Below are 21920 nucleotides of genomic sequence, written 5' to 3' on the forward strand. Positions count from 1 at the left end.
CCCTCCAGCTGGCGAGAGTCAGGCTGGACCTGCCCCGAGGTTTGCTTAGGGTTTGGCTGCCATGTGCGTGAAGCTCATTGCAAGGAAGGTGTTGAAAGCCCGTGTTTATCTCAGAGCAAAGCTTGCGCAGAAGATGGCGAGTGAGGGAGGCTGGGCTTCCACCGCCGGCTCCGCCCCAAAACTGTGGCGATCCCCCTCCCTGCCTGCCGCACAGTGGTGGTGCCCCCCCACCCCCAGACGCTATGAGGAGTAACTGGGAACCTGGAGAGCACTGTGGAAGCTGATCAGGTCAGAGGGATGAGACCTCAGACCAGCAGAGCTTGTGTCCCCGGGCAGGTCAAGCTCTCCAAGTGGACATCGTGACACCAGCTGCAGAGAGAGTCGGCAGCGGGCACAGGGGTCACGATCGTGCCTCTAGAGCCACTCGGCCCTACACCCCCGCCGCTGGGGAGGGGAGAGGGTCTGGGAGGGCTCAGATTTTGGGCGGTGGACAGAGTCCAAGCTTTATTAGATTGAAGTCACGAGGGTCAGAGAAGGTCAACATCATTATCGCTTAGGTTCCAGCTTGATCTGGTGGCTGAGTTCTTGAGGGGGCTTAAATTTGGCAAAACAGGGACTTCTCTGGCGGTCCAGTGGTTAGACTTCATGCTGTCAATGCAGGGGGCACGGGTTCCATCCCTGGTCAGGGAACTGAGATCCCGCATGCCTGCGGCCGGCAGTAAATAAAAAAATTTGGCAGAATAGCTCAAGAAGGTGCTTCTGGTGAGTCTTTACAACTGATTTATTATCTTTGCTATTGTTACTTGTCTTGTCTGATAACAGTCTTTTATCCCTGCATTCTTTTGTTTCCTTAAGCTCATTAATTATTGAGACCTGTTCAAGACAAACACTGTGGCCAGGCTTAGGTCCCAGAATGGCTTAGGCCAAAAAATGGCTTCTCTGATGGCAAGAAAGCCCGCGTCTGATTCTGTTTCTCTGGGACCCCTACCGTATCTCCTTACGTCAGCTCCCTCAGGCCAGGGTGCGTCACTGGTGAGGCAGCCTGGGGCTGTGGCAAAATGCCCTCCCGGGCTGGGCAGGAACAGACCTGCTGGTCATGGTTGGGCTGCTGAGCCAGAGGCTCTTGGGTCAGTGACTTGTATTTTTTTTTTTTTTTTTTTGGCCGCACTGCATGGCATGCGGGATCTTAGTTCCCCGACCAGGGATCGAACCCGGGCCACGGCAGTGAAAATGCCGAGTCCTAACCACTGGTCTACCCGAGGATTCCCAGTGACTTGTGTTTCAACTGCCTCCTTGTCACCAGTTAGAGAGGGCGGGAGTCCCACTGCGGGGTAAGGGGTGGCTGGATGCAGGACGTCTGACACGGACAGATGAGTAGATGGCTCTTTATTAGGCACGAGGAGAAGGACGCCGCAGGCCCCGCAGGGCACTTGGGGCGCAGTCAGGAGCAGAGTGTGCGGGCAGCCTTTAGTGACAAGAGGATGAGGAGGATGTCGCTGCCTTGCTTGAATCATTCTGCGGGCTGGCAGGACAGTGACAGCAGGAGCCCAGCCGGTCCCTCGGTCCCTCGAGAAGGAGGGCCTTGGGCTATCCGGCCTCATCGGCGGCAGCTGTGGGGGACCCTCCGTGTTTTCCTAGCGCGTGAGATTCGCCCTCAATCGAGGCCTTCACCACAGCTCGCATTAGTCACGCGCCGTCTGCAAAGTGAGTCAGACAGGCCTGGGTTCGATGCAGCCCAGTTGGGCTCCTGGCTCTCGGCAGACATGGCACCTCTGTGTGTGTGCCAGCTTTGTCCTTAGGGACTGTGGTTCCTAGGGTGGCAGCGAGGGTTAGAGGCAAGGGTGTGTCAGGGTCCAGCACACCCTGGACACCTCCTCACTAAGTGTGTCTTGTTAGATTCGGGGGCTCGGGCGCAGGAGTCACCAGGCCATGATGGGTCCCCTGCAGTGCTGCCTGCCTCTCGTAGGGCAGAGGGCTGTCCTTGCGCCACCTGTCCTGCCCAGGGGCTGCGCGCCCACAGCTGCTGTGCTCCTGACCATACTAGGGCAAGAGGCGGCGGCCGCTATTAATAACCAGCGGGGCTGCCAGGGTACGGGGTGGTCTATAAAGCCAGACCTACCAGCCCTGAGAGGCTCCTTCAGCCCCCGAGACCTTTAGCCCCCCTGTTGTACAGAGAGAAAAAGAAAAGTAAGTACTGAAACCATCCCCTTGTCCCTCTACCCGGCCCCACTCGGTGGCCTGAAAAGTGAGACACAGAACAGTGGTGAAAGACATACCCCATGCAAAGGACGTCTGAAACACAGCCTTGGGGGCACTTAACCGGCCCAGGTGGGAAGAGGGAAGTGGTGGTGGGGGAGGAGGAGGAGGAGGAGGGGGCTGGGACTTCTCCTCCCTGATTCTCCTTGTCCTGGAGGGGAGAGAGCCGGGGACCCCTGCCCTGGCCAGGTGACCCCAGGATGCATGTGTGTCTTGCAGTGATGGCCGTGGTGCCGGCTCCCCTCGGGGAGTGCGCGGCTTCCTCCCTCCCTCCCTCCCCCTGCCACCCTGACTCCCCCAGTGTCCCCCACCCCACACCCCGGGGTTTTGCATTTTTGAGGGTCCCTGTATGGGAGGACTTCCAGACCCCTGCGGAAGTGAGCCCTGTTTGCATGATTGAAAGTTGCCTCTGCGCCCCCTCCCCTCCCGGGCTTGTTGAAGAGAAGCTTAAAGGGAACAGGGAGGTGATCAGGACATTTCTTGGGCGCCCCAGGTTCCCTCCAGAATGTGCTGGGAGGACTTGGGGGGGCTCCTGAGTGGCAGCGGAGGGCATATGGCTGCCCCTGTCTGTGCCGGTCAGCCTGCTCCTCCCCCAGGCACTGGCTGGCCCCCTAGTCTGCCCCAAGGATGCCCCCTCAGGGGCCTGGCAGACAGGGCACCTGAGGTGCAGGCAGCCTTTGGAGGTGACCGCCCTGGCCCTGTTGGGATGTGGGTAGGGCAGGCAGGGTAACTGCTGATTAAGATGGCCACTGAGTGCTACTTGACGTGAGTGGCAAGTGCTTGGGGTTGAGGGGGTCCTGAAATAGAATGAGGAAAGGAGGGCCCCGAGAGCCGGCTCTGCAGCCTTGCCCCACCACCTGGAGCCTCTCCCTCCATCTTTCTCCCCTGACAGCTGTTAGGACATTTGGAGAAGGGCCCCAGGGCAGAGCTCTGGTGTGGGGACTGTCCAGGGGCCCACATGAGGACGCTTCACATGGAAGGTCGCCTGTCTGTGTGCGGTGAGCTGGGGTGGGGTAGGGTCTCCCTGGCAGGGCTTCCAAATTGGGGTGGCCTCAGAGGAGCCAGGTTCCAGTGAGAGGCCCGTGGGGTCCCGCCCACCCGCCTGGGCCCCCAGCAATCCCGAGGCCACACCTCCTCCCCCACGGAGTGAGCTCCCTGGTGCCTTAAAGACCAAAGATCAGGGGTGCGGGCAGGCCAGGCCAACTTCCCGGGGGTGGGGGATGACTTCGCCCAGGAAAGTGTCAGCCGCGGGATGACTGGCACGTGAGTGTGTGTGTGTCACGTGGGTGTGTGTGTCAGGGTCTGTCCCATCCTGGGCTCTCAGCCTTCCCTGCACATCGAGTCCCACTCGGGGCACCTCTAAGGGGTGTTTTTTTTTTTTTAATTTATTTTTTTATTTGTTTTTGTCTGCCTTAGGTCTTCATTGCTGCGCGTGGGCTTTCTCTAGTTGCGGTGAGCGGGGGCTCTTCGTTGTGGTGCGCGGGCTTCTCATTGCGGTGACTTCTCTTGTTGCAGAGCACGGGCTCTAGGCACACGGGCCTCAGTAGTTGTGGCACGAGGGCTCAATAGCTGTGGCTCACGGGCTTAGCTGCTCTGCAGCATGTGGGATCTTCCCGGACCAGGGCTCGAACCTGTGTCCCCTGCAAGATTCTTAACCACTGTGCTACCAGGGGAGTCCTGGGGGGATGGGGGTTTGAGCCAATTCTCTGCCCTTAGTCCAGGGTGTCTCCCTTCGGCACTGTTGACATTCGGGCTGGATTGTTCTTGGCTGTGGCCCCGTTCTGGGCGCTGTGGGGTGTGGAGCAGCATCCCTGGCCCCCTGACATTCGGGCTGGATTGTTCTTGGCTGTGGCCCCGTTCTGGGCGCTGTGGGGTGTGGAGCAGCATCCCTGGCCCCCAGCCCCTCGATGCCAGGAGTCCCCCAGTGTGACAACCACAGATGTCCCCAGACATTGCCCAGTGTCCCCTGGGAGGGGGGCAGAATCGCCCCCAGTTGAGAAGCACTGACCTGAGGTTGTTCTTGGCCTTGAGCGTTCCGGGAAGGTGGAGTGCTTATCCCTGGGCCTCCCCGGGATGGTTTTAGGGGAGGGATGGGGGGCAGGCATTCTTAGTGTTTGTAGCGACGTGCTTTCAGGAAATTCAAGGTTTCCCATCCACAGCAAGGCCATGAAGTTTCCTCTTCCAACGAATTTAGTTAAAATCAATAAAATGAGCGAGACTCATAAAGAAAACTAATAAATACCATAGTAATTATAGGAGAGTCTGCGGCCCCAGCCCTGTCACGAGGGTGGGAGGAGAACGAATGGCCTCAGAAGGGACCTCGGAGGGAGGCACTGGGGGCATCGGGAGCTGGGGGGCCTCCTCCGGGCCTGGGGTCGCAGGGAACCTGGCGGTGACTGGTCCTGCCACCAGCCCAGGCAGGACGGTGGGCACAGCTGCGTCCCATGCGCACCAGCCTGGCCTGGAACCCTGTCTCCTTCCTTTGTCTGTGGTCTGCGGCTAAGGGACTCCACCTCCGGGAGCCTCAGTTTCCTCATCTGCGGAAAAGGAGTAGGTTGTACTGGTCACAGGAGCATGGGAGACAATTCCCAGCCCCCCTCCCCAAACACCGGACAGGGGTCCAGCAGGTGTGAGTGCCCTTCCCGGTGTTGGGGGCCGACCTGGGGCTCCTTGTCCCAGTGAGTGGCAACACCTGCCACAAAAACCCAGCAGCAACCGGCATCAGAAGCCCAGGGGAGGACGCTGAGGCGCAGGTGGCACGTTACGTGCCCCGGGGATCTCTCTCTAGGAAGGGGCTGAGGCGGCCGGGTTCTGGAGCCACCCACTCACACTCTGGGCTGCCCGGTCTTAGGGTGTCCCGTCCTGGGGCCTGGGGAGACCGCCGGGCACTGACCTAGGGGGTGCTTGGTGGACGTGACAGGGGCACATCAGGTTAGTCTTGGGGTTCTCTCTGGGGAGGGCAGGGGCTGCAGGAAAGGCACAGGTTAGCCCAGCTGGAGTCCACACTGTGCCCAGAGCTGCCCAGCCAGGGGCAGGTGGGGCCGGATTCACTGGGCCCATCGGGTGGCTGTGAGAGAAGTGAGAGAATCTTCCCGGGATACGGGTAGGAAGACGGAAGGCGGATGGGGCGAGGGTGAGCCACCTGGCACGCCTCCTAGGCTGGAGATGGTCCTGGGTCAGCATTTGACAGACGTGTTCAAATCTCAGCTCCACTGAGTGACCTTGGGCCGGTCCCTTTCCTCTCTGAGCCCTAGAGAGGCGGGTCATAGAATAATCCGACCACTCAAGGTGGTCGCCCCGATCAGGGTGACAAACTGTCTCAGTTTGCCTGGGCCCAACCTTTCCCAGGATGGGGAACTTTCAGTGCTGAAACTGGGAAAGTGCTGCGCAATCAGGATGAGGTGGTCCCCCATCCTGCTACTGTTCTCATAGTGACCGAGGTGTCTGGTGGCTGGGCAGAGTTCTGGCTGCCCTGGAGCCACCTCTCCTGTGTCCCTGTCCCATCCTGGACTATTTTGGGCCTGGTGACCAGAGGATCAGCCTCACCGTGCTCCATGACTGTGACAAAGGGCAGGCCTTGGCAGGCTGTCCGAGGCTCCCTCCATGCCCTGCACCAGCTCCCACCTGCCCTCCAGGACACAGTGGGCTCCTCCTGCCACCCTCCACCCCAGACCTTGCATACACTACAGCCGTCAGCAGACGCTGCAGGAAATGAGTGATTTCGGCCGTGTGGACGTGAGGGTCTCTACCCCAGCCCCCCAGCTCAGCCGTGTAGCTTGAAAGCAGCCACAGCTGACACGTATTCAAGTAGGCGTGGCTGCCAGCCAAGACAACTTTATTTATAGATGCTGAAATTTGAATTCCATGTAACTTGCATCTGTCACGAAATTTAATTCTTGTTATTTTTTTCCATGACCATTTAAAAATGTGAAGCCATTCTTAGCTCGAGGGCTATACAGAAACATGCAGTGGGCTGGATTTAGCCCATGGGCCATACTTTGCTGCCCCAAGTACTACACACCCAATAAACATTTGTTGAGAGAATAATGTTTACTGCCCCGTTAAAGCAGGCACTAATTTATTAGCGTGACAGTTAACGTGCTGTTAGTGAGTATATGGGCATTTGTACATTTTTGATTAAAGTCACAAGTGTTGGAAATGCCACCGAATAAAATAAGTCACATTGGGTGATTTTTTTTTGGGGGGCCGCGAGGCTTGTGGGATCTTAGTTCCCCAACCAGGGATTGAACCCAGGCCCTCGGCAGTGAAAGTATTGAGTCCTTCTGGACTACCAGGGAATTCCCTTTTTTTTTTTTTTTTTTCTTATCAAGGCCCAGAGGACTTTAAAAAACAGCTTTATTGACATAGAATTAACATACCATTCAATTTATCCATTTAATGTGTAAACTTCAGTTTTGGGGGTATATTCACAGGGTTGTACAACCATCAACTACGATCAGCTTGAGAATATTTTGGGAATTCCCTGGCGGTCCAATGGTTAGGTCTCTGCACTTTCACTGCCGAGGGCGCAGGTTCAACCCCTGGTCTGGGAACTAAGGTCCCACAAGCTGCGTGGCACAGCCGAAAAATGAAAAAAAAACTTGAGAATGTTTTATCCCCACTAGGAGCCACTCCCCACCCCTCCCCAGCCCCTGGCAACCACGAGTCTGCTTTCCGTCTCTCTGGATTTGCAGGGTTGGTCCTCCCGAGGCCTCTTTTTCCCCTGGCTTATAGATGGGCATCTTCTCCCTGTGTCCTCACATGGTCTTCCCTCAGTGTGTCCCAACTTCTTCTTATATGGACACCAGTCATACTGGATTAAGGCCCACCCTCACGACCCCATTTTAACTTAGTGACCTCCAAATGCAGTCATACTCTGAGGTACTAAGGGTCAGGGGCTTCAACATACGAATTTAAGTGTACACAATTCACCCCATAATAGTGTCGTTTGCTTTTTGGTTTTGTTTGTTCGAAGCAAGGAGAGTCTTAACAGATTCAAATCCTGCTCAAACATACCAGGAGATGGTGTTCTGAGCCATTAGGTACACAGCTTGTCAATGGCCTGGGAGAGACGGGAACCCAGCCCCTCCTGACTCTCGGCGTGTGGGCCATTTCACCTCTGTTCTGCAGCCCCCAGCAGACTAGCAGATATGGTGACCAACCATCTCGGTTGGTTGGTTCTGAGGGATTTCTGGGGAAGCAGGACTTTCCATGCTAAAGTAAAGGGATGGGAATTCCCTGGCAGTCCAGTGGTTAGGACTTCGCGCTTTCCCTGCCGAGGGCGCAGGTTCAAATTCCTGGTCGGGGAGCTAAGATACCGCAAGGCACGCAACGTATTTAAAAAAAAAAGTAAAGGGAAAGTATTTGGAAAATAGGGACAGTTGGTCACCTTACTAGTGATCTGCACTGGGTCTTCAGGTTGGTGGGGAAAGGGCTGCATGAGGCCTTAGCTGAAGCTAGTGCCAGGGATGAGCCCCAGCCCCAGCGGGGCCTCCCGTCTCTGCTGCCGTCCATCTGTCCATCTGCTTACCGCTCTCTCCTTTGTGTTTTGCTCTGTGCTGGGTTGTGAGGCCACAGGGGCAAAGGGCAGTGGTGATTGCACCGCTAGGTGATTTCTGTTGGCAGGAAGGCTGTGTTTAGAAGGGGCATCAGCCCCAGCTGGGGCACAGGAAGCAAGCAGTTTCCCAGGAGCCTGGGACCCCGAATCCAGGGCAGGACAGGACGTGTAGCGCCGACCTGCTGCCCAGCCCGTTCTGTGGCGAAGGGCAGGGAGCCTTGGGGCACACAGAGACCCCACTCCATGGATGCCACTGCAGGAAGCTCAGAGGACAGTGGGAGTGTTGTGTGGCAAGTGAGGGGCAGGGCTCTGGACACCCACACTCCTCGCCCCACAGCTGCCTTGCCACCGACTGCAAGTACAGCATGAAAGCACACAGAACCCTCACTGCCCCTGTGCCCTGATCCTCCCTCCCTGCATCCCTTCCTTTTCTTTTTATTGAGGTGAAATTTCCATAACATACAATTAATCATTTTAAGTGAACAAGGCAGTGACAGTTGGTGCATTCACAATGTTGTGCAACCATCCATCACCTCTAATTCCAGAACATTCCATCACCCCAAAAAGAAACCTTGTCCCTATCATCAGTCACTCCCGCACCCCCCCCCACCCCCCGCTTCCCCCGAAGCCCAGCCCCTGGCAACCATGAGTCCACTTTCTATCTCTGTGGATTTGCCGGTTCTGGACGTTTCATATACGTGGAATCATACAGTGTTTGTCCTTCTGTGTCTGGCTTATTTTACTGAGCATCATGTCCTCAAGGTCCATCCATGTTGTACTGAGTGTCAGACTTTGCTTCTTCCTAAGGCTGTGTGTGGATGGACCACGTTTTGTTTATCCATCCATCATTTGATGGACTTTTTAGGTTGCTCTCACCTTTTGGCTACTGTGAATAGTGCTACTTTGAAACATTCATGTACAAGTTTTTGTTTGAACACCTGTTTTCAATCCTTTTGGTTATCTTCTCTAGGAGTAGAATTGCTAGGTCATATGGTAATTGTTTTTTTTTCCCCCATAATTTCCAAATGTTCAATGGCTTTGTCCAGAACTGTCTACACTTCAGGTTTTTCCTGCCCTTCTGGACTGAGTGGGGTGGGTGGCTACAGTTCCATGGCTGGCCCTGGGGTATCACCCTCAGGTCAAGGGGTACCCTGTCCTCCTCCTGTCTCCCCCTACTCCGTCCACCCTCCCCCTCCCTGCCCTGTCTTCAGTCTCCACAGGAGCCTTCCAACCTCCCCTGGGCAAAAATAACAGGGTCTGAGGAGACCTGAGTTCAAATCCCAGCTCCCAAGCCACTGACCATCTCTGAGCCTCAGTCTTCCCATCTGTGAAATGGGTGTGTACGATAAACTGCCTCACCAACATTCTAGGGAAGCCTCAGGGAGATGTGGTTCCTGGGACAGGGAGTGTGTCCTTACGAGCATCCTGGGTCATGAGAAGTAGGTGTCAGCTCCAGTCACAGAGGAGGCGCCGGGGTGCAGTGACAGCGGGGCTCAGCTAAGAGCCAGGGGCACCCTCAGGCTTGGCTGACCTCCCAGCCCCTGCTCTGGGCCGTACTGCACTGTTTTTTGAAAGCTGGCAGGAAATTTCCTTTTTGAGGAAGCTAGGCCCAAAGACCCTCAAGCAGCCACCCAGGGTCACATTGCCGTGGGTCCAACAGGTGGAGACTGTAACTGCCCAGAGCCCTCAGTGTCGCCCCCTCCGATGCCACCAATGCACCAAGGAGACGGGGCAGGAGGGTCCCTCTCAGCACCTCGAACACAACAGGCTGGACCCCAACGATTAAAAAACAGGATCAGGTTTACTACGTAAGCCGCCATCGAGGTTACAGAAGCATCTCGGGACAGAATGCCCGGGCCCTGAGATGCTGGGCTGTGAGTGGGGCCTCCACTCTCATATGTACAGACTTCCCCAAAGGGAAATGGTCACGCAGTGTCTGGCTGGGATGCCGCCAGCCTGGCCGTACTGTGGCCGGAATTGTGTCTGGGTCCCTGCATTGGGGGCTGGGCCCCTCCTCTCCAGCCACACCTAGGAGCGGTTCAGAAGCGAGTTCTGAATGTCTTCCAGGACTTGGTGGAAGAGCTCCTCGCGGGACTTCATGCCGTCCAGGTACACTGAAATCAGAAAGGCCACAGTCAGGGGCCCTGGGGGCCCAACCGCGGCCCGGGTCACTGGGGCTGCCGCCAGGAGACGGGCGGTCAGCTCACAGAGGACTGGGAGACTGCTGGTCAGGAGGAAGCTGGCCTGCAGAGTCAGCCTGCAGGAACAGACCAGCCTCTGGGGCCCAAAGCGAGAGAGACTGGTGGTGAGACTCGAGGAGGGACTTTCAGGTTTCCCAAATGGTCCCAGTGGGGAGGTGCTGGCCTCATCTTACTCAGGGACTTACCCACTTCCACGCCATTGGCCTCCATCTCCCTCTTATACTTCTGGTACATAGGCCACACGTGGCCGTCGAAGAGGCCGGGGGGGTCGGGGACCATGTAGCGTCGAGTACTGAGGCGGGAGATGGGCGAGAATGAGGAACACCCATGTCGCCCAAGGGAGGTGCCATGAGCAGAGCCTGGGGTGCGGGAACTAGGTTGGGGTGGCACCATTGAGAACGGGGACCCCACTGATTCAGGGGCCCTGTGCTGGGACCTGGGTGCCCCAACTTCCAGCATTTTCCCCGGTGGGCCTGGGAGATGCCCAGGGTAGGGCATGGGTGGGCCACGCTCTCCAGGCTCCAGGCTATGGGCCTCTGGAACCCAGCACTGGCCACCCAGGTGCCTGCTGCCCGTCAGCCTGCAGCTTCAGGGTGGCCGTGTGTCCAGCAGGCATTACCCAGTTTCCTGGTCCCACCTGGGAATGCAGACAGGGCCCCCAGGCTCACCTTCTCCTCCACTTGCACTCTTCGTATGGGACGGTCAGGAAGTACCGTCGGCTATACAAGTCCACCAGGGGCCTGGCAGCGGTAGGGGACCCCGTCAGCGCCCGTGGGTCAAAGTACACAACCCCCCATGGCCTTGGCCTCCAGGGACATTCCTGGGTGATGAGGGCTGGTTGTCGGGGGGCGGTTTGTCTGGGCTGATTAGGTTAGGGATGAGTGAGGGGACCAGCATTGGCCAGCCTCCTACTATGCCCACATCAGCCCCCCACCCTGAGGATGGAATCCTCCGTCTCTCCCAATTTGGATGGGCCCAGAGAGGTACGATGTCCTGCCCAGGGTCACCCAGCAAGGTTATCTGTCAAAATAGAGACTTGGTGACCTGGGAGGGCCCGGATTGTCCGGGGCCCAGACCTGGAGATGCTCACTTGTAGCTGTAGAGAAGGAAACCTTCCAGGATGAGGATGTGGGTGTCTGAGGCGTCCAGCTGGACACTGACCCCGTGGGCACGGGCAAACTTCCGGGGGCTGCTCATCCAGGCCTGCACGGTGCTCAGCATGGCCTCCATGTCCAGGGACTCCAGCACTGGGGGCGGGAAAGCGAGTGTTGGTGGGGTGGGGGCCATGGGGCAGTGAGGGCAGGGGGCGCGGGGCTGCCGTCCGTCCTTACCGTCCCACTGTTTGAAGCCGTCCTCCCCAACTGCTATTTGGTCTTGGGGCTGAAACAGAGGAGCCCAAGCCGCGGGCTCAGTGCCCACCTTCCTACCTTACCCCACCCTGGGGTGACAGCGCCTGGAGAGCCCCCAGTGAGGGTCTGGATGCCCCTGCCTGCCTCGGCCCCCTGCAGCTGATAGTCATAGGCTTCGAGGTCCCAGGCGGTGGTGGGGGGATCCAGGCTGGCATTCGGAACCCCTCCCCAACCTTATGACTGCTGGGACCAGGAGTGGGGCGATTTTGCATCTATGATCTAGTTACCCCCTCACCCTCCACAAAGCATCAAGGGCGGGCTCAGAGCCCATTTTGCAGATGGGAAAGTGGAGTTGCAGAGGATAAAAGGTACCACCCAGGTGGCACGCACCCTCTGGGAACCGCAGTTTCCCCATCTGTCCCATGGGGAACGGGTGTGCCGTGAGAACGTGCCAGGCATGCAGTAGGTGCTCAGTAACCGAGATCGCCGGTCCCTTGATCTCCCGACTCGGGTTAGCCCAGGGTGCCCCGGGAGGGGTCTGCTCCCCTGAGTCTCCTTCTCGGGGCTGCCATCCCCCGCCCCCAGCCAGGGCAGCCACCTTGAAGAAGTCATCCTGGTGGATCACACAGCAGTTGGGCAGTGACTTGAGGAGGCTGTTGGTCAGTGTGGTCTTGCCGCCGTTGGTCATGCTGTGGAGAGGGCATACACGTGAGGCTGGCTGGGTCCCCTCTCTGGACCCCTCCGGGTCTGGGGGGCCCCCAGGATCAGACTCAAATCTAAAACACAGGCCTGTAGGGACCTTCCTGGTGGTCCAGTGGTTAGGATGCTGCGCTTCCACTGCAGGGGGCGCGATTCGATCCCTGGTTGGGAACTAAGATCCCGCAAACCAAGCTGCGTGGCCAAAAACAAAACAAAGCAAAACAAACACAGGCCTGTAAAACAGTAGAGCTAAGAGGGTATTTCTATTCATGTTAGTTCAGAGGAGGCTTTCGAATCAGCCGATCTGGGCTGCCTGGCCCACTACTGCCCACTGCCCGCTAGGTCCAGGCACAGGCCTGTGCTCACCCGCCTGACAAAACAGAGAAAGGGGACAGAGGGTATGAAAACAAACAAAAAAAGCGAACACAGTCTTGGCTGGGGTCATGGAAGTACTGCTTTCTGTGTTCAGACTCATCCAGTGTTACTGCAAACCCAGGAGGTGGTGCCCGGAGCTTGAGGAAACTGAGGCCCACGTGTGACTTAGCCTCAGCAGGCCTTTTAAAAAAAGCCAAATTGTTAAAGCAAGTGCAAACTGGGGGAGAAAAAAATATTTGTGATAGGAAAATCGGCAGTTCACTGCAAAACCGGGAAGAGATAATCACCTTATGACAAAGGGAAAGGATTATTTAAAAAAGGAATGGGCAAAGCCGGGTGACCACCTCATCCTGGTGTGCCCGGGACGTCTCTAGCTTTAGTGCTCAAAGTCCCAAATCCTGGGGACCCTTCAGTCCCAGGAAGAGCAGGACAGATGGTCACCCTAAGGACTCTGGACTGGGGCTGCTGAAGGACAGAGAAGGCTGTCAGGCCTTTCTGGAAATGTGTCCCCTTGACCTGGTTGTCCCTCTCCTAGGAATCAGGGGTGGAAAGCTGGGTGTGGAAGGGGGGGACCTGTAGCCGTTTAAAAGGGCCAATGGGAAAGGTGACCCCCATATATTAAGGGGAGCAGGTTAGAACATACCTGATGTTAATTTGACTTGTTGCTGAAAGACACACCGTGCCCTCAGGGCCGGCTACAGAACGTGCAGAAATGGAGGGCCCTGGTCTCTATTAGGAATTTCAAGAGGGTGTTGGAGCATCAAACCAAGAGAGGGAGGACCCAGGGCGACCTCCCAGGTGGGAGCACCAAGCCAGCCCTGCTTATGCTAAATGCTTCCCGAGCATCATCTTAAAAAGGCCTGGTTACTGGTAATAAATCTCCAGGAAGGCAAGGCCCCTGCTTGGGGTCAGCAGAAGTGGCTGCAAAGGCAGGTGCCACACAGTCAGGGGAGTGCCATTCTGGGGACCCCGCAGCACCTGCCCACGTGCCTCCCTGGGGTCGGAGTTTCCCCCCCTTCCTCCCCTTCCCCCACCCCCAACCCCGCGCGCCTTAAGGAAGGTCGGCCTGGGCTTTATAAAGTCTTCTTTTCCCCCCTGAATCTAGTCAGGGGTGCGGCATGGGGAAGTGACTTCCATTTGGAAATTTTAAATTGGGCCCCGCGCCCGGCCCTGTGCCGAACAGAGGGCAGAGATCCCTCCCCGCACTCCGACCTTGGGCATCGGGTCCTTGCGACACCAGTCGCCAGGCAGCCCTCCATTCATTCCCCGGCCTCCTGCCCAGGCCACCTCGGCCCGCACAGGAGAGCACCCAGCCGGCCTCCCCCGCGAGCTCGGCGCCTTTGCCCCCGCAGGGCGCTCCGCCCGGCGCCCTGGACGCTCACCCTCCGATGCCCACAATGTACTTCATCTCCGCGCGGAGAGGCGGCGGGGACCGCGGTTGGCAGGCCAACTCCCGACTCCCTGGTAGCCGGCTGGGCCCGACCCCGCAGTGCGTCCCGACTTCATTGAGAAAACCCTGCGCCTTTATAGGCTGGGGCAGCCCGGAGGCCGCCCCCAGGGAGGCGGCCCATGGCCTATGGGGAGCGCGGCCGGCGCGGTGAAGTGGGGGGGCGGAGCGCTGGGGACGCCGCACCTGTTCTCACTGGATGGAAATAGCTCCACGCTGTCTTTTGCCTAAATTAGTCACGGGTCGGCCGGGCAGGGGGGTGCGGGTGCAAGTCACCCCGCTGCCTCTTCCCCCCTCCTCCTCCTCCCCGCCTGCCCCCTCCTAGCCAGACTGCCCATGGGGCAGATAACCAGCCACACCTCTTCCCTCCCTAAAAATATCCAGCCCGGTGTGTCCCCTCACCTGACCCTGACATTAAGGCCGGTTCTGGGGGCTGAAAAAAGGAACTCACCCCCCTCCCCCGTCTCCAGCGACAGCAGCGGGCCAGCCCCAGAGGTTCCACACGGCAGGGGACTTCCTTTTCCAAGGGGGTTGATGCCAAGATGAACTTAAGCTTCGTTCTGGTGACCCTGGCCGCCAGGAAATCTCAGCATGACACCAAGGGCTGCTCAGCGGGCGCCCACGTGAGGGCTGGCGTCACTGCGTTTGGCTTCAGGCCTCTCAGCAGCTAGCGGGTGGGGTAGGCAGGCCCCTGCTGATCCCCGCCCCGTTACTGACCAGATGGGACCACATGCCCCACCCCGCCTCCCCACCAGAGGAGACCTTTCGGTTTCAGGACCCCTTTTCCACTCTTGAAAAGGACTGAGGCCCCAGGGAGCTTTTGTTTAAGTGGATTATCGTCATATATTATATACGATAATATTTACCACGTTATACATTAAAACTGAGAAAAATTAAAGGTTTGTTAACTTTAAAAAATGACAATCAGTGTCTTCCCTTGTAGTCCAGTGGGTAAGACTCCACATTCCCAATGCAGGGGGCCTGGGTTCGATCCCTGGTGGGGGAACTAGATCCCGCATGCCACAACTAAGAGTCCACATGCTGCAACTAAAAAAAAAAAAAAGACAACTGATCACTACATGGTCATATAAACATAATACATATATTTTTAATTTTTTAAATTTATTTATGTTTGGCTGTGTTGGGTCTTCGTTGCTGCACACAGGCTTTCTCTAGTTGTGCGGAGCGGGGGCTACTTTTCATTGCAGTGCATGTGCTTCTTATTGCGGTGGCTTCTCTTGTTGCAGAGCATGGGCTGTAGGCGTGCAGACTTCAGTAGTTGTGGCACGAGGGCTCAGTAGTTGTGACACACGGGCTTAGTTGTTCCACAGCATGTGGGATCTTCCCGGACCAGGGACCGAACCTGTGTCCCCTGAATTGGCAGGTGGATTCTTATCCACTGCGCCACCAGGGAAGTCCCAAATGTAATATTTTTAATGAAAAATAATAACATTTTTTAAAAATAAAATTAAGGGAGTGGGCTTGATCAAATTAAAAATGTCTTGTGCATTGAACGACATTATTAAGAAAGTGAAAAGACAAAGCAGGGTGTGGGAGAAAATTTTTACAAGTCATATATTGATATATGGTAAGGGGTTACTAGCCAGAATATATAAAGAACTCTTACAAGTCAACAACAAAAAGACAAACGACCCAATTTAAAAATGGGCAAAGAATCTGAATCAACATTTCTTCAAAGAAGATATACTCATGGCCAACAAACCCATGAAATGATGCTCAGCATCACTGATTATAAGGGAAATGCAAATCAAAACCACAGTGAGACAACAGTCACGCCTACTAGGATGGCCATAGTCAAAGAGATGGACGATAAAGAGTGTTGGTGAGAATGGGGAGAAACGGCGACCCTGTGTGTTGCTGGTGGGATGGAAAATGGGACAGTCGCTGTGGAAAACAGTTGGCGGTTTTATGACCCAATTTCACTTCAAAGTGTCTACCCAAGAGAATGAAAACATATGACCCCACAGAAGCTTGTACATGAATGTTTATAGCAGCATAATTCACAGGAGCCAAAAGGTCGAAACAACTCAAGTGTCCATCCACAGATGATGGATACACAAACTGTGTTCCATCCACACATGGAATATTATTCGGCCATGAAAAGGGGTGAAGCACTGACGCTCACTACAACGTGGATGGACCCTGAGAACACGATGCTCAGTGAGAGAAGCCAGACACAGAAGGACACACAGTGTGTGATTCCATTGACGGGAAACGTTCAGACAGGCAGATCCACAGACACAGAGAGTGGGTTCCTGGTTGTCAGGGGCTGGGAGAGGGAAAATAGGGAGTGATTACTTATGTGGTGTTCTTCTGGGGTGATGAGAATGTTCTGGAATTAGAGGTGATGGTTGCACAGCATTGTGAACACACTAAATGTCATTGAATCGTATACTTTATAATAATGGCTAGTTGTATATTATGTGAATTTCACCTCAATTAACAACAACAAAAACTGAGAACCTTTCCAGCTACAATCACAGGGAAGGGACATGTAGCTACAGCAGAAGGTTCAGAAAGATACCCCGCTGCTGCCTGTGAGGATGGAGGATGGGGCTGTGAGCCAGGGATGCGGCACCTCTAGAAGCTGGAAAAGACGGGAACTGATGCTCCTGTGCAGCCTCCGGAAGGAACCAGCCCTGCCCGCATCTTTTTTTTTTTTTTTTTTTTTTTTGCGGTACGTGGGCCTCTCGCTGTTGTGGCCTCTCCCGCTGCGGAGCACAGGCTCCGGACGCGCAGGCTCAGCGGCCATGGCTCACGGGCCCAGCCGCTCCGCGGCATGTGGCATCTTCCTGGACCGGGGCACGAACCCGTGTCCCCTGCATCGGCAGGCGGACTCCCAACCACTGCGCCACCAGGGAAACCCACCTGCCCACATCTTGATCTTAGCGCTGTGAGACCCGTGTCAGACTCCTCACCTCCAGAACTGTCAGAGAATAAATTCATCTTGTTGAAATTAAAAAAAATTTTTTTTTAGGTAGAAGAGTGATATTCTACATTTTTGCAAGTCTCTTTAATATCTGGTTTAGAAGGATTCTCACATCTGCTTGTCGTTCAGCCCATTTCCATAGTTGTCTCGGTTGATATATAGGAAGAAAACCCAGCTTCACACAGAGAGAGGAGGATTTTTAGCCTTTTTAGGTCATCATGGGTAGTCTTCTTTGTCCTATACCCGAACTGGACAGGTAGAGGTTTAGAAGGTGGCCTGTTCTCTTTCATTCTCTGCTCCATAAAAGGCCATTGGTCTACCTTTGCACTTTGTTTTATTTTTTCATTTAATTTTAATTTTTAATTTTAATTTTTGACCACACTGTGCGGCATGTAGGATCTTAGTTCCCCGACCGGGGATCCAACCTGTGGTCCCCTGCATTGGGAGCACAGAGTCTTAACCACTGGTCCGCCAGGGAAGTCCCTGTCTTTGCACTTTGAATGAATCTTTTGTTCATGTGTGATTTTGATCTTGAAGACCCCCTGAAAGGGCCTCAGCAACCACCACCCTCACCCACGCTGGGCACACTCTAAGAAACCCTGGTTAAGAATCCTGCATTTGAATCTTGGTTCTGCCACTTGCCACCTGGGGGAGCTTGGGCCCCACCCTTGCCTCTCTGTGTCTCACCTGTTCTCATCTTTATAAAGGGAGGCTGCTGGCCCCAACCAAGGGAGGGAGGCTCTCTTTGGCCTTGGGCTTCCACCTCCAGGAGGCTTTATGAAGGGAGGATGCGCCCTGCCATCACTTACCTGTCCCTCAGCACCCAGAGCTGCTGCCACAGGGCCTTTGTACATGCTGTTCTCTCTTCCAGAAACCCCTCTCCTCTTACCCAATCCTCCTCCCCTGGGCTAACTTTGACTAAGCCATCCTGTGTCAGCTTGGACATCCGTCCCCTCCTCCAGGAAGCCTTTCTGTATCCCCATTCCCTCCCTCCACACTGTGAGTTCCCTCCGGGGCAGGCAGGGCCAGATGTTTCTTATTCTCTGATGTGTCCCGGGTGCCTAACAAGGGTGGGTCCACAAAAGGCAGAGGCTCCCTAAATGGTAGCAGAGGGAATGAATGAAACAGGGAGGGGCAGGAGATCTTTGAATCCAGCCTCCGGGTGAAACACAAGGGGATTTCAGCAAGAATCTGCTAAGTCAGTGTAGCCAGAATCCCCCCCTTACCCCTCACATCTCCTCCTAGTCATTCTCTGTCCACTGACCCCACCGGCTCCTTGGCTGTGAACCTGCTTGCCTGTGCTGTGTTAGGAGTGGAGCCATTGCAACGGCTCCTGAGTACAATCCAGTTTTACAGCTTGAACTGTCTGGCACTGTTTTTCCTTTAAACCAACTACCTCTGTATGATGGCCAGAGGGAGGAGCTTTGTAAAAACCCAGACCAGGGGCTGTCTTTCCTCTGTTTCAACTCTCCTTTGGCACACGCCTCCCCATTCTTATTTGCATTTAAAAGAAGCACAGGGGGCTTCCCTGGTGGTCCAGTGGTTAAGACTCCACGCTTCCAATGCAGGGTGCTGGGGTTCGATCCCTGGTCAGGGAACTAGATCCTGCATGCTGCAACTAAAGAAAAAGATCCTGCATGCCGCAACTAAAAATAAATAAAATAAAATAAAAGCCCACTGTCCTCACGCCCAAGCCCTGCCCTGTCTGGACCCCCATGACCTCCCTCACCCCCCGATTCCACCGGCAGGACCCGCTGTGGCCAAGACAGCTGCTGAGGGCCAACCAGCAGTGGAGACAGAAAGTGATGGATCTTGTTGATGACTGGTTAATGGACTCACCTAGTGGCCTCAGGCAGGACTCGCCTGGCAGAGAGGTCAGGAGAGGTCACTGGGAGCAGTGACCCTCACTTCAAAGGTGGCCACCAGGGGCAGAGTGAGCAAATGGCCAAGACGGGGGTCTTGTCCACTGGCTCCCACCCCCTTCTCCCCCGTCCAGCCCCTTCTGGGTCTCAGTTGCCTCTCTTGGCAGCTCAGCGTGGCCGGACCTGTGCCACTGAGCTCCATCAGCTGCCCCGTAGGCAGGGGGAAAGCCAGCTCTGGGTGTGACCTCTGGCTCAGTTTCAGTGGCAAGAATTTCCTGGGAGCCTCTTTGTGGGGCATGTGGCCCAAGCCATGGGTGACGGTGACATGCCCAGATAGAGGCCCTGGCAGGGCACTGCTGGGAGGCCTCCTGGTCGGCTCACCCTGGCACATGGGCTCCCAGTGCAGACATGCCGATCTTCAAACAGCCCACTGGTCCAAGGTTATTAAAAGTAACCATCCTGGGCTTCCCTGGTGGCGCAGTGGTTGAGAGTCCGCCTGCCGATGCAGGGGACACGGGTTCGTGCCCCGGTTTGGGAAAATCCCACATGCTGCGGAGCGGCTGAGCCCGTGAGCCATGGCCGCTGAGCCTGCGCGTCTGCGTCCGGAGCCTGTGCTCCACAACGGGAGAGGCCACAACAGTGAGAGGCCCGCGTACTGCAAAAAAAAAAAAAGTGACCATCCTGTCCCATAGGGTGAAACAACCAGAACAGGCAAATCCACAGAGACAGAGAGTGGATTCCTGGTTGTCAGGGGCTCAGGGAGGGGTGGGGGGGTGATTGCTAATGGGGACGGGGTCTCCTTTTGCGGGGATGGAAAAGCTCTGGACCGGAGGTAATGGCTGCACAACATTGTGAATGTGCTGAATGCCACTGATAGTAAAAATCTTCCCCCAGCACCCACCCTGCACTCCAGCCGCCCTTCATTTTCCTGCTCCTGGTTCACCCAGCTCTGTCTGGCCTCCAGGACTTTGCCCTTGCTGAGCCCTCCGCCGGGGACACCTCTCCGCCTGCCTGTTGGCCTAGCTAACTGCTACTTCTCTCTCTGGTTTCCAGTCACCGAGGACCCTCCCTCCAGGGACCCTTCCTGGACCTTCCTCCTGGTCCCCAGTGAGGCCCTGGTTCCCTGTGTCAAACTCCCCCACTGGGCTGGGAGCAACATAAGGGGTGCTTGGGCCCTGCGGGATCCCCAGTGCTCAGCAAATGGATGAGCAAGGTTTGCAAGAACCCCCTTAGGATAATCAGAGACTCGGTGGGGTGGGAAACAGGGGTGGGTCCATCCCCTCCAAAGAGGGCACCCCCTGATCCCAGCGCCAGCTCTGCCATCTTCAACACCTCTTCCTCGCCGCATTCATGCCAGCTCGCCCCCTCTACTTGAGGCCCCCTCCCAGCCCCCGTGAAGCGACCTTCTCCGTGAAGGGCACCTCACTGGACATCAGAGGGGCAGGATGGCAGAGGCAGATGGGCTGGCACCTGCCAGCTCCTGCCATCAACCTGATGGTGACTTTTTGTGGACCTCACACCTGTCCTGGCATCCCTGCCACCAGCAGGTCCCAAAATCCTGGGCGGGGACAACGGGAGGACTCCTCTTGTACCTGACATGGGAGGGTCCACTCTGACCCTTTGAGGGGCACAGCCCCCAATGTCCTGCAGCTGACAGAGGGTTGTGGGCCTCCAGCTGAGCGATGGGGTGGCTGGGGGTGGCACAGAATCAGACCTCAGACCAATCACTCAGGGTCCGGGTGACCCCAGGTGAGCCACATGCCCTCTCTCTGCCTCAGACCCGCCCCCTCAATAACATGGGGCCTATGCTAGGTTGGACTCAGACTATTATTATTACTGCCACTGTTATTATTATTGTGATATTATGATTTATAATAAGAAACATAGTTGGACTTAGTTCCCAGTTCCCGGCACACAGCCCCTAAAACCCTTGTAATTTCCTACGTCAGAAGAGGGAACATCTTTTGTTATAATATATACTTTTCTTTTTTTGGAAATTTTTTTTCTTTGTCACACTGCACAGCATGTGGAACTTCCCCGACCAGGGATCTAACCCGTGCCCCCTGCCATGGAAGCGTGGAGTTCTAACCACTGGCCCACCAGGGAAGTCCCTTTTATGATAATATTTGGTCTTATGTCCTCTGTGCCTGAAATGGCTCCAGATAATAAAGATGAAGGAAGCATCCTTTACTTTCTTAACAAGCCCTTTCAACCACACCTGAGTTTATGCTACGAGGTGACTTTTGGAAATGCCCTATAACCACAGGATCGGGGCTGGTGGCCAGGGGACCCCACTGACCCTGGGATTAGAGGGATGGAACTTTCATCAATGGCCAGTGGTGTAATCCATCATGCCTCCGTGAAAATCCCTAAACAATTTTTGTAGAGCTTCCGCTGGGTGGACACAGGGAGGTGCTGGGAGGGTGGTGCCCAGAGGGGGCGTGGAAGCTCCATCCCCTTCCCCACACCTTGCCTTGTGCATCTCTTCCATCTGACTATTGCTGAATTGTACCCTATTCTAGGACCTGAGACTGACTGGTGTCTGAAGTCGGGGCCGTCTTGTGGGGCTGAACCCATAGCCTGTAAGGTCTGCCCGAACCGGTAGTGTCAGGATTGAGATAAATTGTAGGATACCCAGCTGGTGTCTGCTGGGGATTGGAGAATTGCTTAATACTAGTAATTAATATTATTAACTTTGACTAAGTTTGATTCCAGAGAAGACTGGGGACAGGAAAGGAACCTGAATCACAGACAGGCAGAGCCAAAAGGGGCCTCGGGAAGAACCCAGCCGGGGCTCCCATTCTGCAGATGGGAGATAGAAGGAAGAGGATATAGGCCATGGCCCAAAGTCACCCAAGGTTGCCCAAGGTTGCTTGGCATTGAGCTGTGCCCCCTCCCATCCCGTGAAAGCTCCTTCCTCTGCACCACGCCCAAGACCAGTGCCACATCCCTTGGACGTGGACAAAAGTCACAAACCTCCCTTGTCAGTGATAGTTTATTTATTTCACATAAAAATCCCCCAAAGCTCATGGAAATGATGCCTTCATATCACGACAGTAATCAGAATGAATTGTTTTTGTTTTTAAAAACCACGAAACTCGCCGTCGGAAGGATGGGTGTGTGAACTACAACTTGGGCAGGGACTTACGATGCATCCCATGTGTCACAAGAGGAAAACTCAACGTTCCTTTACAAGGAGGGCTCGACATCCGTTGCATTTCAGC

At 55.6% G+C, this 21920-nt stretch overlaps 1 protein-coding gene across 3 annotated transcripts; it reads right to left on the reverse strand.

Moving 5' to 3' along the window:
* Positions 1–9841: 9841 nt before the first annotated feature.
* Positions 9842–13845, reverse strand: NMRK2 (nicotinamide riboside kinase 2). Of its 3 annotated transcripts, none has more exons than XM_060092378.1 (7): positions 13820–13845; positions 11962–12052; positions 11346–11394; positions 11105–11261; positions 10683–10754; positions 10200–10306; positions 9842–9927 (listed from the first exon to the last, which is right to left on the reverse strand). In XM_060092378.1, the coding sequence occupies exons 1-7, from the start codon at positions 13843–13845 to the stop codon at positions 9842–9844; spliced, it is 588 nt and encodes a 195-aa protein (XP_059948361.1). The 3 variants fall into 3 exon arrangements, with proteins under 3 accessions (XP_059948361.1, XP_059948360.1, XP_059948362.1); XM_060092377.1 differs by having other exon boundaries at positions 11346–11421; XM_060092379.1 differs by lacking the exon at positions 10683–10754.
* Positions 13846–21920: the final 8075 nt, after the last annotated feature.

Source organism: Mesoplodon densirostris, chromosome 3, assembly GCF_025265405.1.
Source record: "Mesoplodon densirostris isolate mMesDen1 chromosome 3, mMesDen1 primary haplotype, whole genome shotgun sequence".
NCBI classification, from domain to species: Eukaryota; Metazoa; Chordata; class Mammalia; order Artiodactyla; family Ziphiidae; genus Mesoplodon; species Mesoplodon densirostris.